A 14,465-nucleotide genomic window follows, 5' to 3' on the forward strand; every position below is an offset into this window, starting at 1 on the left:
TGTGCCGGATTACAATGCATTATACCTGAGCACCCAAGAGTAATCTAACCTATACAATTTGCTTTTCCAAGCCGAAATGTTCCAATTAAATGCGTAGGCTAAAAGAGGAGCCGAGTCTTAGAGCTTCCTCATCTCTCTGCTAAATAGTAAGGGGGCTCAAAAGGATTGCAATATATTGTAGTTCCACTCGTATTTCAGAAAGAAACAGCAATGCTCCAATAGATCAAAACACTTGGGACAATTTCTTTTTTTTTTTACTTTAAAATAAAATGACCCTACTTAACCTTTTCCACTAACTATGCTTGATAACCTTTCTGATGGATTGTCTCTCCAGTTCTGACAAATGGCACAGTTATTATCCTACAACATCATCATCTCAAGATGGTTTTGGTTGTAGTAGCCAGTGGCGGTTTTTGATATGGGCGACATGGGCCATTGCCCAGGGCGGCATCGTGGTGGGGGCGGCGTCTTGGGCATCTGCAAATTTTTTCTTTTCTTTTCTGCGCGCGCCCATGCTGCCCCGACATCATGCCAGCACATTTTTGGGATTGCATGGGCACCAATCGGTTTTCTATTGCCCATTTACGAGGAGTAAGGGCGCCCTTCATTTACAAGGTGCGCTTGCTGCTTGCCACACAGGGAGGAGAGGGGCGGGGGATTCTGTGGCTGGCTGGCGCGGCATCTAATAACCAGCTCACAAAATAAAACAAAATAAAAACAAACAAACACAAAAGCACCAGACATTATGATATGGACTTATAATTTGTACCGATGTGTTTTCTAAATTCTATCACACCCATATATGTGGGAAGTGAGCGCGAGGGCCCTCGGTGTGCCTGCTTGCTGCTGCTGCTGCTGTGCTGAAGTCTCACACACAACCTGTCGAAAGGGGAGGGGGGTCGGGGTGCTTCCAAATAAAGCACATTTCATTCATAATATTGTCAATCCAAGCCCTTTATGTCACAATTAATTTTTCCTGGGTTGTGCGAAATCGCAGAAATCATTAGATGGGTGCTCCTTGCGCGAGCAGCATAGAGCAGAGTACAGCAAACAGGAAGAATAAATTCTCCTGTGTGAAGCTGACGCCAGGTCAATGCGTGTGCTCTCTCTATTCTTCATCACAGGTTAGTAAATTCGCCATAATTGGAGTGCACATTACAGGCTTTAAAACGGTAAAATATCGTCAATGAGATTTTGAACATGTTGATGAAATGATTTGAGTTAGTAAGAGTTTTTTTGTATGGATATATGTGTTTGCGTGCTAACTTACTAATGCAAATGACTCACGTAGTGGAGAGTGGTAGGCGGGGAAAGTTAACCCGAAATAATAAACTGACTGCAGCTCTGTGAGAAAAGGTTTATGGAGTTGTTAGTGACCTGGTGAACTGATGACTGGAGATGGTACTAAAGTGAAAATTCTTCACACTATAACGAAATATTTTGGTGCTGTATAAATGTAAAATTTGATTTTGTCTCTGTTAGACATTATATTTCCAATAGTTTGTTTTAAACACTGAACAAAATCAGTGCAATATTAGAATGCTGGGTTGCCAGAGGGGGTGTTCGCCCAGGGCACCAAACAGGCTAGGACCGCCCTTGGTAGTAGCAATGCCAGGCATGGTTTTCATTTCAACAGCTGTGTTCAAAATCAAATAGGAGAAGAGTGGTTCGACCCTTTAAAATTTAAAAATGAAAACTTTCAAATACACAATTAACTAGAGCAATTTGGCATGAACACCAAATATCCACTAAAGATGTTTTCTTTTGCAATGACTAACAAGTTTAAATAAATGAAGGCCCACGGCAAGAGAATGCCAGACACCTGGTCACTATCGTATCATACATAACAGTTACCCATTTGAATAGCTGCCAACTTGAAACCAACTAGTCTCTTGCAGTTTAATATCACTACAGGGATATAGTATAAGAAGTATGACAAACATGACCACAGTTAGCCCATCAGCTTTCTTGCCCCATTAGGTCATCCAGAAGACAGCCTACTATATAAAATCTTTGCCAAGTGGTAATACAAATATAACAGTTATTACGACCACCATCACTGTGCTATTGCACTTGTGATTGTCACAAAAGAAATATACAGCACAATATGCTTATAGGTAATGGCTAAAAAAAACCTATATCTATATCTATACCTATCTTCACAACGACTGCCTTATCCTCCACCAACATCATTCCTCGTTATTTAAACAGAATGCACACAAAAGCTCACTTCAGCGAGTTTTGTAAATCATTAACCAATCAAGTAATAGAAAGCAGCTTTACATTTTAACACAAACTTAAGATGTATATATTGAGGTAATTTTATTTAAACAAACAAGGTAAGATACAAAATGTATTAGTATAATCTTACCCTATCATACAATAGAGAAATACTACACAGAGCTAAGTGATGCAAGTCATTCGCTGTAAACAGAGCAGATGTACCAAAGTGGGACAGAAGGCAAGCAGCAACAAAGATGCTAGAGAAGGAAAAAGGTTAAGAGTTTACCACAAATTAGCAGTGTTATAGCAAGCAATCCATTCCAGTTATATTAAAAAAAATATATATATATTATATATATATCCATCCATTGCAGATCTCTCTCCAAGTAATCCATGTACACAGTAGCTATGGTTTAATGTGAAAATAAACATTAATTTATTCTAAAAAATAATAAAAAATAAAATCTTATTTACCACAACACCATCCTTCATCCAAGAAATGTGAGCTATGGAAACCACCCTATCTATCCACAAGTCACTTTGTCTTGTAAAACACATAATACTATTGGACTGGCTAAATCCAAAGACACTTCTTGTATACATGACATATCAGAGCTACCCCATTACAACAGAACCATAGTTCACGAGTCAATAAAATAGCAGGGATTTCACATGGGTGGAGAACACTACTTTGAAAGGGCTTTAAAAGAAAGAACAAATTCAAAAATCCTATACACTTTATTCTAATCTGTGTAAACCACAGGGCTGTGCTGATTACAAGTAAAACAAATTAAATTGAATCTATACAGAACTGATTTCATTGTGTCATTTAAGCAGCACATAGGAACCTGTCCTATATCAGAGATGCGCACACGCAAACTGGCATCAGGAGACAGGTGATGATGAGCCAGAAGGGACCAATACTTCACAGGATGTGCACTTAAAGTCCTCAGGCCTCCATATTGGTAAGGATATATCAAGCAGCAATATAAAGTGTCATGTTGTCCTTATGATGCTTCCTCTTGTCACTAGGCTTCAAGTTGTGTGTAGAAGAACATGGCTCCAGCAATCACAAAGAACTGAAAGAGATTCATACACAGAGATCAACATCAATATGCTTACAGTCACTCTGGTTATCATTGAATCTCAGTTGTTCCTACAGCATCATTGAAGTCACTGTTGCAGAACTGTCATTCACCTTCAACCAATCAGCTTTAATGTTGGCCTCTGACATTACAAAAAGTGAGACTTAATGCTCAAGTGCACACAATTTTAAAAAAAAAATGGTTTCCTTAGTAATTTAAATAATGGATTTTTTACAGGGTGGCATGGTGGCGCAGTGGTAGCGCTGCTGCCTCACAGTTAGTAGACCAGGGTTTGCTTCCCGGGTCCACCCTGCGTGGAGTTTGCATGTTCTCCACATGTCTGCGTGGGTTTCCTCCGGGTACTCCAGTTTCCTCCCACAGTCCAAAGACATGCAGGTTGGGTGCATTGGTGATTCTAAATTGTCCCTAGTGTGTGTGGGTGTGTGCTCCCTGCGGTGGGCTGGCACCCTGCCCAGGGTTTGTTTCCTGCCTTGTGCCCTGTGTTGGCTGGGATTGGCTCCAGCAGACCCCTGTGACCCTGTAGCTGGGATATAGCGGGTTGGATAATGGATGGATTTTTTACATCTAAATTATAGGATTTTTGCATGTTTTTTATTAATGAGAAAGGGACTTTTTCCTGCAAACAGGGGATGTTCCTTTCTTTTTCTTTACTTCATGGTTTATGGTTTCAAAAGCTGATTAGCTCAAGGTGAATGATTTTCTTTTAACAACTTTGATGTTGTTCCAAGAACAACATAAACCTAACATTATCAGATGCACCCCAAAGCATTAAACCATCAATTATCAGATTCCATTTTAACTATGGCATGGGCATATAAATGTATTGGTTAAAACAACTTAACCAAAAAAAAGTTGTCACTTATGAATGACAGATAAACAGCTATAAATACTCACTGTCCAGCAAAGTATGGCAAATCCAAACCAGGCCACGCCCCAGGCATGTCTATTCAGTGGACCAGCAATAAAATCAAAGCAGCCCTAGATGTGTGGATAGAGTCATTAATTGAATCATCAGCACTTTGCATTTGACCAAACACTGCTGAATACTTCTGGGGACACAAATATATTACCTGAGTGTACACAAAGTTTGGGATTCCAATAATGCAGGCGTTTTCATTTAAAATGGTACCATCTCCTGCTTGACCGCAGCACTGCCGGGGCCACGGGAACTGAGAGTCTGAATTATACGCCCTAAATGTTGAATTGTAGGTTATCCAGTCCTGAGGTCCATTGACTCCACAACATTGGTACTGTGCAGAAATAAGAAACCATTGTTATACAGAAGCAGAATATTTTAATCAGTATGCTAGTCTTTTCCTTTCAGTTGCCACAGCGGATCATCTTTTTCCATATCTTTCTACTCTCTGCATCTTGTTCCGTTATTTAATCAGTATGCTAGTAAACACACAAAACAAATATAAAAAGAGAACGACCAACCACAAGAACACCAAATTAGACAAGGGGAAACATGGTAGCATTTACTATATAATAAACTCCTAAGTTCTGTGTGACTAGTTTCTCAGAGCAATTTGATTGGTCCGTTTTGCTTTGGTGCAATTGGTCAGTTTGGCTTTGGTGCTGCAACGAAATGAGGAAGTGCAAGTTGAGACGCATGAACAGGAGTAAAGGTGCGTGAGCGACACAGAGAGTTGCCTTCAAAAATGGCAAGACAGAGGCAAGAAAGGTGCCTCGCAACTAATGAAAAAGTATTAGATACCAGCTTTGCAGGAACGTGCTTAAGAGATGGAGCACCAGTGAAGAGGCTTTTACACACAAGTGAATACGGAGGAAAGGAAAATGTTTGCTATTACCTGTCTGCAACAGGTACTTTAGTTAGTTATATACTATATAAAAAACAAATGTGCGCCAGAAAAGTATGACTTTGCAAAGTAGTTTAAGTGCTGAACGTTATATTTAAACCTTGTCATTGTCTGGCACTATGTCTGTCAGCAAAAATGTAACAAATTTTATGTACGTATATTAAGTGTAACTTAAATTAGGCAATTACCATTTATTGTAAATAAAACACAAAAACATCACAAAACAAACTTTACAGCTCCTGATTTAAATGTGGAGGTCACAAATTCTCCCTCTGTCTGTATGATTTTTTTTTCCCTAGGTGCAAGAGCTGTCCTCCCAAATCCCAAAGACATGATATACAATATGTAAGTTAATATACATTTGGACTGGATTGATGCACTATCCAGGTTCAGTACCAGCTTGTGCTAATGCTGTCAGAGTTGGCATTGTCTCTCCACCATATTGAAGAAAATGGATGAATGGACCAAGGAATGGAAAAGAAAATGTACTAAGGTAAAACACATCTTCAGCATAAAATGATCAACAAAAAGACCAAACAGTACTACTTAATTATTAATACAAAGGAATTATATGGTCAATTGCTTTAAAAAAATTGTTATTCCCTGCAATTGGACTCTGATGAGGGAAATCTATGAGATACTCAACAGCAAGAACTTGTCTGGGTTAAAACCAAGTCACAGAAACGTATACTTGCCACTTGGCAAAGCTCACTCACCGTTGTCATAACATTGTTCCAAGAATTTGTGATTCCATTAATGATGTAGATCTGGTCTTGGGTACTAGGGATGGAAGTTGGAAGTGGTGCCTGGTAGATTTGTAACATCTGCTGAAGGAACAAGTTGGGAACAAACTACAAAGAGAAAGGTAAAATTAAAAAAGAAATAGAGCATCCAAAAGGGCATACTGGTAAAGAGCATGGTCAATGACTGATATTGGGAGTGTGTACTTACCCAGTCTCGATGGGTTATTGCAGCAATCGAGGAAGCAACTTCAAAACACCAGATAAACAGCATCAACAGAATGTACTAAAAAGAAAAAGAAATGCTATTAAGCTCCAGTTTCCTGCATCACATGGGAATACTGCAGAGTAGCAAAAGAAGAACTAGAGACTTCAGCAACTCACTGCCAATAGCAACTTTCGTTTAGATTTCATTATACTGTAAATTCCGAGGATTGATGTGCAGAAGAAGGCAAAGCCGGTAAAGAGACCAATCCAGGCAGCTGCAAAGATGGTATCCCTTCCAGTGGCATACAACATGATGTAATAGCCATTTTGGTCAGAAAGAAAGAAGATGCACTCAGCAGACAATGCAATGCCGGAACACTGGGAAGAGAAAAAAAAAAAACTTACTTGGTTCCACCTTTCTAACACATTAACAGAAAACTGAGCAATGAGAACAGGCAATTTACTTCTTACTTCATACAGTATAACAGGCTAGTAACTCCGTAAACTACATTTTGCTAGTTATTGCTAAGAAAAGTAGTCCTGCAACCCAATTTAATTAAAAATTCTTTGGCCTGACTTCATAATGAAAACTTAGAATTACTTTTGATGGTGTTCATATCTAAAATGTCTGCAGCAATCACTGTCAGTTGTCAGCTGTTTATAAAAGCCTCTGTGGGGTTATGTTAATAAGGCATTCAGCTAAGTGAGGCGGGAAATTAGACATGAGGGAAAATAACATGGGATTATGTTGTGTTTGATGCAAGGCACTCTTTGAAGATAGTTGCTTAAGCCAGCCGGGGTTTCCTACATTCAGACTTCTTTCTGCATCTTGAATTGGTTTTGTAAAGTGTGGTGTGTAGGAGATGAACTTTATTATGGTCACTGGAGACCAGTAGACTTCACCAACCCAGTTTCCCTTATATTCTTTGTCTGCACTGGACCTCAGTAACAATGAAATATCTAGGATAACAACTGTACACTTTTGGAATTTTCTTTATTCCATGAATGAGTGTATTAAGGAAAAATGCCAACAATCCGGCAGCAATAATTAAAGGGCATCTACTACAACCCCAGATCTATCAAACCAGTCACCTTTAAAATTGTTACATTTACATAAAGAGAGGCCTTACACAAAATCTTACTCATTGTATGAAGTCTAGAAGGCTAACTCACCACACCCTCTTTTATTAAAAAATGGTAACTTTAGTATTTATATGCAATTCAGGGCTCAAAAAGAAGATTACCACACCTTTCCATGAGTCATCACCAGCTTTTTTTAATGTTAAGCCACTGAATGGTAATCGCCATAACCATGGTTCAGAGGTAATTAAACACAAAAACATGCCATTTTCACCTACCGCGATCACCACATTGCCGAGGATGAGTGCAATCTGAAAACAGCGCACTGCAGAATCTCCCTTGCCAGCCATAGTGAAGGGTCAAAAAACCTGGAGAGAGAAGAAATATTAGAGGAATCATTTTCTATTCCCTCAAATGCTTCATCCTTCAAAACTCTGGAATTAAAAAAATTTAAACTCTAAAAATGGAAGTGGCAAGGTAAAATTCACAACAAACTTGAAACCTCAAGATTTTAAAACATATATTAAAATAGTTAAAATATTGGAAAAATGAGCTGGGGGTTGCTACTCAGACTTGCATGCACAAACTAAGGTAGATCACACAAAGGAACAGCTGTTATAAGCTGCTAAATTAACATATACAAGAGCAATCCCATAGGGCCATTACACACTTTTTTAGTTTCTTTCGACTGGCTGTAATTAGACAACACAAACTGGTTTGCTGAAAATGAAGCCAACATGTGATGTAAAAAGTATTTCAAGAGAATGAATTCTGGTGTTCATTCTCCATCTGCCTTTCTACTTTTTGTACACGATTACCTGAGACCAATGAGGCATACATTTTTAAAAAAATATGTAACAGACTATAGGCCTTCATGTATAAAAGGATTCAGAATATGTGCAAAGCACATGGAAAACTTTTGCCATTTTAAAATTTTCCTAAGACAATTATTGTGTAACAGAGCTACTGTTCAATCCATTATTTTAGCCTAAATGGAGTTTAACTCTGTAAAATTCTAAGTGGTGAAACATTTTGTCTGGATTCTGAACAGAAAAGCTCCTGCAAGGAGTTCCTAGATAAGGTCTCCATGGAGTTGATCAAGTTAAAAAAAATGAACAATCCTTTTCCCAACTAGGTTTACAAATTAGAATATGCATGCAGATTCCAAACAAAAAGGCAGTGGCACACAACTAAGGGGACATCTAATAAAATGGAGTATAAAATGTAACAACAAAAAGGTGTAACAAAAGGTGTGCGTAGGCATGCCAGGTAGTAGCACAAGACAGCATGCCGAGAAGACATTATGTTTAAAGACCGAATGTTGGAGGTAGAGCAGGGATGTGGGTTTGGGGGGTTGCTCCATCTTTGAATATCTGCATATGTTCATGCAACTGGCTGCAAATGCACACCAGTTAACTCTATATCTTACGCAACAATGGTGCAAAGTTTAGATCAGAGCTTTATAAAGAAGAGTTACTGTGCCACCCTGGCTGTAGAAACGGCATGAAATCATAAACTAGGACAAAAAAAAAAAAAAAGGAGACCTATTGGACAACAACTTAATTTTGTATGTCAAGCTTGACTCGAACAATGGTCATTTATTATTATTATCAGTTCAGGTTGAAAGGTACCAGGGTGATAATGGTTACTTGCCAAAGCCTCACTCAAGTGATGTTCTTGCAGTTACCAGCATTGTTGCCCAGTTTGTGCAATTGCATATTTACAGAAATGCAGTGGAAGGGATTACATAATAAACTTTTGCAAATCTGAATTCTAATCTAAACTGTTACTTTAAATGTAATAATTGTGGAAACATTTAGCAGCTTTCGGATATTTAAAGTTTTTGTGAGTTTTTTAAACTCAAAAGGAATATGCCTCTCACCCAAAAAAAAAAAAACCTCAGATATCTTTTTATCCATAAATATCTTAAACTTATTATGAATCACACAGTTTTACAGCTTGCATTTCTATCCAAGCAACATGGTGGAGGTGGGACAAAAGAAAGCTGTGCTGGATTGTCTGGTATTGCAAGTTATGGAGAGACCCTTCAAAAGCCCAACACAAACCACCACCCCCAACCCCCACCTACCTCAATCAGAGAGAGAGAGAGAGAGAAATCCAGAGAGAGAGAGAGATCAACCCTGACTTGACTGATTGAAAGAACCAGTTTGATTACATTCACAGAATTGCAAGCATTCAAGATGTGCTGGAAAAAAGAGAAACACACACACGCGCACACGCCGACATACAGAAAAACAAGGGTGGTGGCAGCTTTGGTAAGAGGAGTGGTGGCAAATGGATTTTAAACGGTAAAGATCCAGCCACAAGGCAGATCAGAAATGAACAAGGCACTCGACGATTTTAACTATTCAACTCAACAACCTTAGTATCTGCCCAGCTGTCAGAACTCGCTGCCTACACCAGACCTCCTAGCAGCACCATCTTTTTACAGACAAATAGTTTTAAAAACCTGCATGCCCTAAATCTGGCGGATAAAGACCTTTTTAATAAGTAAATAATAATAATAAACAGAAGAGTCGAATTTGTCAAAGCACAAGCAGGCAGATAATTCCACTGACTTGTTACAAACTACATCAGCATTGTAAATATAACAAAGTGACAAACGATATGGAAATTGCACTTATATGGCACCCTAAACAACACGATCCATCACAAACTACTCTTTTCTTAGGCAGCAACCATTATTTGCCAGGATAATTACGTATAAGGAAAGACTGTTTCAACTGAAATTAATTCATTTATTTTATACAGTACCATTGACAGGATTTATAATAACCAAGTGCTTAACAATTCAAAGCAAATTACAAAACAACTTCAATTGTAGTAATAATTCTATAATAAAATTAAAACTACAAGTGCAATGGAGAACAATAATGTTATGACAGGCAGATAGGCAACTGAGAATATTGAATACACAGAAATCAGGTGGTAACAGGCAGGATGTCAAGTGCATTTTTCTAAAAAGCAAATGGTAATTTTAAGTTTACAACCTTACTTTGAAGTACTCTGTTACAAAAACTATAACATACGCACGGATATGAATCACCAGTCCTTAACGTTTAATTTTACCTTAACTTTTGAAAAGCACCATATTTAACTAAAATATTACAGAAAAACAAAACTGTCGCGCACATTCCCAATCACTTCCCGGTAAAACCATCGTACCAGCCCAACTCACCTGCGTCTCTCGCTCTCTTGACACCCGTTAGACTAGTCGCAAATTTCATTGCAACTTTTTAAAGGCGCGACACTCTTCCTTGCCGCGCCTTGCCGCTGATTGGCCGTTTCTAGTCACATGCTTATCACGGCGCAAAGAAGTAGAGTGGAGGAGCAGGTTGGTACAGATGGGTGTGGGATACGTCGGGCCGCTTAGGGTGCGCTCTGTAATAATAGGGTCGTAGTGACGTATGGTTGAGTGAGCAAGACGAAGACGATCCACCTTCCTTTCAAATTGTCCGCCGGTAGAGTGAGAGATAGGGAGGAAACGGCGCCTGTCAGAACAGATTCTTCGCCTTACTGTATAAATGGACCTTCAGCACTGAGCTACACTTAGTTTCTCTTGTGCCTTCAGCGTGTGCCAGCCTTTGGTGTGAATTTAAGGTGATGCTAATTCTGAGTTGTGCAGGGTCCCTGGATTATCTGGGTGGGTCTTAGAGCCCTGGAGTCTTTGCCGTACGCTAGTTCTGTCAGCCCAGACCTTTGGCATTACTGTTCCGAGTGCCAGCTTTGCTTTTTTACTTCCTGTTGAAAAATATTGACGTTCCCAGGCCAATGTTTACTTACGTTACTTGCCTTGGTTCAGACTGTGTGATGTTGACGAGTACATTTTCAATTAGCCATTGCATAGATATATGGTTATTTAGAAAAATAGGAAATTATTAATAGAAAGGAAATATTTTTGAGACATCACATTCATCAGTGTAGTACAGTGACTTGATGTTTGATATACAGTCTCACAGGTCCAAGGACCTGGGTTCAGTTTCTGTCCTATTCATTGTCTATGTGAAATTTGAATGTTTTCTGTGAAAACTGGACACTGATTAGGAAAAGAGTTAGAAAGAAAACCTGCACCCACTGTGGCCCTCCAGGCCTGGAGTTTGACACCCGTGGTCTAATACATAGCATTGGTCTGAGTTAATCATGTACAGCATGGAGCAGCATTGTGGTGCAGTGGTTAGTGCTGCTGCCCAAGATCTTCAACATACTGAGTTTGAATCTTTGTGGAGTTTTTCCTGTATCTGCATGGATATCACTTTGGTATCCTCCCACAGCTCAAAAGCAAACCAAAATGTCCTATATTGGTTCTGTAAGGGTGAATGTAGCTGTGCTTGCTTGGATGCCTTTTGATGCACTAGCACCCTGCCCAAAATTGCTCCCTATCTTGTGATTGGTGCGGCCAGGACAAAGTCCAGTTCCCTATAAATATTGGACTAGGTTGAACAGTTTAAGAAATGTAACGGATAGTTAAACATGTATTTAGTACTTTGCTGAGTAAAAAATTAAATTTAACCAAAATCCTAAAAATAGAAATGAGACCAAAATCCCAGATTAATGAGGACAAACTAAAAATAATAACAAAAGAAACAGTACCCTGTCTCTCATTAGAGCTCCTGTCCATTCTGAGCATGACCACTCAAAATCATAGTGTGATTGCTGGAGTAAGTCAATAAGCAAGTAAGTCTTCTCATACTTATCAGTCAGATCTCTGCAGGTAACCAGTGCCTAAGGCGTGAACCTAGTCAAGAATATTTTTAGAATGTGAGGCAGAATGTAATGTAAAAGAGGCCCACAGACTGATGTTACAGATACTTAATCTTGATAAACAACACTAGAGAGTACCTGGTCCTTGCATCCATTTTTCAGGAGGACAGTCTTTGTTAAAACGTTTTTGTATTTTGTTTAAGCTAATAGAAATGTTACATTAGGATATTACAGTGAATCACTCTTTTTCTTTTCACTTTTTATGCAGGCTAAGGCAGCAGTTCTTTCTAGCGTCATGGTGTAACAAAGCAGGGGTACTGGTGGAGGGGGCAGCTAACTGCTGAAATGCGTAGATATGCTGTATATTGCCTATTTTGGGTGCTACATCAGTTGAAGGGACAGACAATGGGTTGCACCGGCTTTAAAGTTATAGGTTCAAGTTTAATTTTGTGTTGCTATGTGACCCCAAGAAAGTCACATAAGCTTCTTATTCTCTATCTTTATGAATTTTAAGTTATTTTGCGCCTTAAAGCTTGAAAGCTTCAACATAAAAAGATTGACAACAATAATTACATAAGTAAATAATTGATAAAAATGATTGCTAGATAGGATGTCACATTTGCTAAGTGGCTGTTCTTTCTAAAGTCAAAACATAAAATGATTTTCTTCTTCCATGGAGTTCTCCCTTTTAACACCAGCAGCACCGCTCCTTGAGGGTAATTCTGAACTTGTCCTTTAACAGAGCCTTTTTTATAAAATACATACAGGTAGATAATATGTAAAGACTGCAAATGGCTGACTGCTACTGTTTGTGAGCTTCAGTTATCGGCCAGTTGTTGTCAGCCGAGATGAAAGCATTTCTTATTGACTGGATAGCAGACAAGGGCGCACAAGCTTTTGTCCGGTGACCTTTCTTAATAGAAGGCGGGTCCTGGCTCATCCCGTCAGTGTTGCATCAATAGGGCAGAGTGACGTTAATGACATAAGGATGCATATCAGCTCGTTGAGGCTTCTGCCGGGTGGGGCCATCAACCTGCATGCGCATACCACAGATGGGCCTTACCTAAAACAAGAGAGTGTCAAAGTCAGCCACAAAAAATCTGCCAAGGGTGAGCCAATAAATTTCATGGTAAATGCCATCCTGACCCTGTTGTGTGAGATTCTGAGTTGAAGTCTGACCATCATCAGTCTTTGTAAGCCTCCTTGTATGCCATAACCCCCACCACCACCAGTCTGCCCATTTTCAACTTGTTTGGGAAGCTGCTGATCCTGCATAACCAGTATTTCCCACTGCCACATTCCCAACCACTCTCTCTCTACATTTTTAAACTTTTGTGACACTTTCTAGGAGCACTGCAACCCCCCTCCCCACCCAGCCCCCCAGTGTGAAATGCCTTAACATATTCCAACCTGTTCTCATCTTTCATCTGCATGGTGAACGTGTGCTTTTGTGAAGAGTCAGAAGAAAGACATACTTAAGAGTGATTGTCTGTCTACTGGGGAATCTGTTTGCAAACACAGCAGGTGAAAATGGAGTTAAGTACCCCAGAAAAGGATGAAGCTTAAGTGTAGCTCCACCTCAGTCCTCTTTGTGTCTGCACACATAGTAGCTTTGTCTGGCTATTGACTAGTGTTTGTTTTTAAATGAAGGATCATCAAGTGCATCAGTGTCAGGAGAAGAGAGAAATCCAGAAGCAACATGTCTGCCCATCCATACAGATTCCTAACTCAGAGTAGTAACTTGCTACCTAAAATACAATAGGAAGTATACAAATCTGGCTAACAATACACTCTCTTGACAGATTTTCAAGATAATAAAGGACCTTCCTGGATAGACAATACTCCCGGGTCAACTTCCTCACTGTGGACAGCGAATTAAAAAGTTGTAATTTCAAACAGGTACAATTTAGGTCAATTTAGTCTTGCGGGTGACAAAATGGAACAGTGATTAGTGTTGCTCCACCACAGCCCCAGAATCCTGGGTTCAGATTCCAACCAGGTCACTGCCTGTATCAGTTTTGCATGTCCTCCCTATGTTTTTGAAGACTTTTCCTTTCACATCTTAAAGATGTGGATGTTAGATCAGGTAGTGACTCCAAACTAGCCTCATATGAGTAAGTTGTGGCTATGTACAGGAGTTTGGCTTGTGATGGATTGGCACTCCATTCAGAATAGGTTCTCACCTAGCACTGTTTACTGCTGTGGTAGGCACTGGCACCTCACGTTCTTTAAATGGTATAAGTGGGTTAGAAAAATGAATGACTGACATTTAGGCATGACTCTCTCACATATGACATCCTTGCTTAGCATTTACTCATTGACCTCTGCAATGGTCAGTATTGGCGTATTGCACTTGGCAGCACTGGAAATTTGAACCTTCTACTAATTCATCTTCTCAAACTTGGTCAGCATCAGCTTTCTTTGCTGTCACTGGTTGGTTCTACCTATCTTCCTCAGATTTGGAACATCTTTCTTACACTGCTCACTGTAAGTTTATCTTCACAGTGGACAACATTTGACAGTTTCACAAGTATGTCTCTGTCTTATCTTCTGATGAGTCACTTGAT

General features: G+C 39.4%; 1 protein-coding gene across 1 annotated transcript; it reads right to left on the bottom strand.

Moving 5' to 3' along the window:
• Positions 1-2,297: 2,297 nt before the first annotated feature.
• Positions 2,298-10,464, bottom strand: LOC120523104 (uroplakin-1b-like). Its single transcript, XM_039744080.1, has 8 exons — positions 10,376-10,464; positions 7,455-7,544; positions 6,274-6,474; positions 6,101-6,175; positions 5,866-6,000; positions 4,400-4,579; positions 4,224-4,307; positions 2,298-3,302 (listed from the first exon to the last, which is right to left on the bottom strand). The coding sequence occupies exons 2-8, from the start codon at positions 7,524-7,526 to the stop codon at positions 3,252-3,254; spliced, it is 798 nt and encodes a 265-aa protein (XP_039600014.1). The 5' UTR covers positions 7,527-7,544; positions 10,376-10,464; the 3' UTR covers positions 2,298-3,251.
• Positions 10,465-14,465: the final 4,001 nt, after the last annotated feature.

This window comes from Polypterus senegalus, chromosome 2, assembly GCF_016835505.1.
Source record: "Polypterus senegalus isolate Bchr_013 chromosome 2, ASM1683550v1, whole genome shotgun sequence".
Classification (NCBI taxonomy): Eukaryota; Metazoa; Chordata; class Cladistia; order Polypteriformes; family Polypteridae; genus Polypterus; species Polypterus senegalus.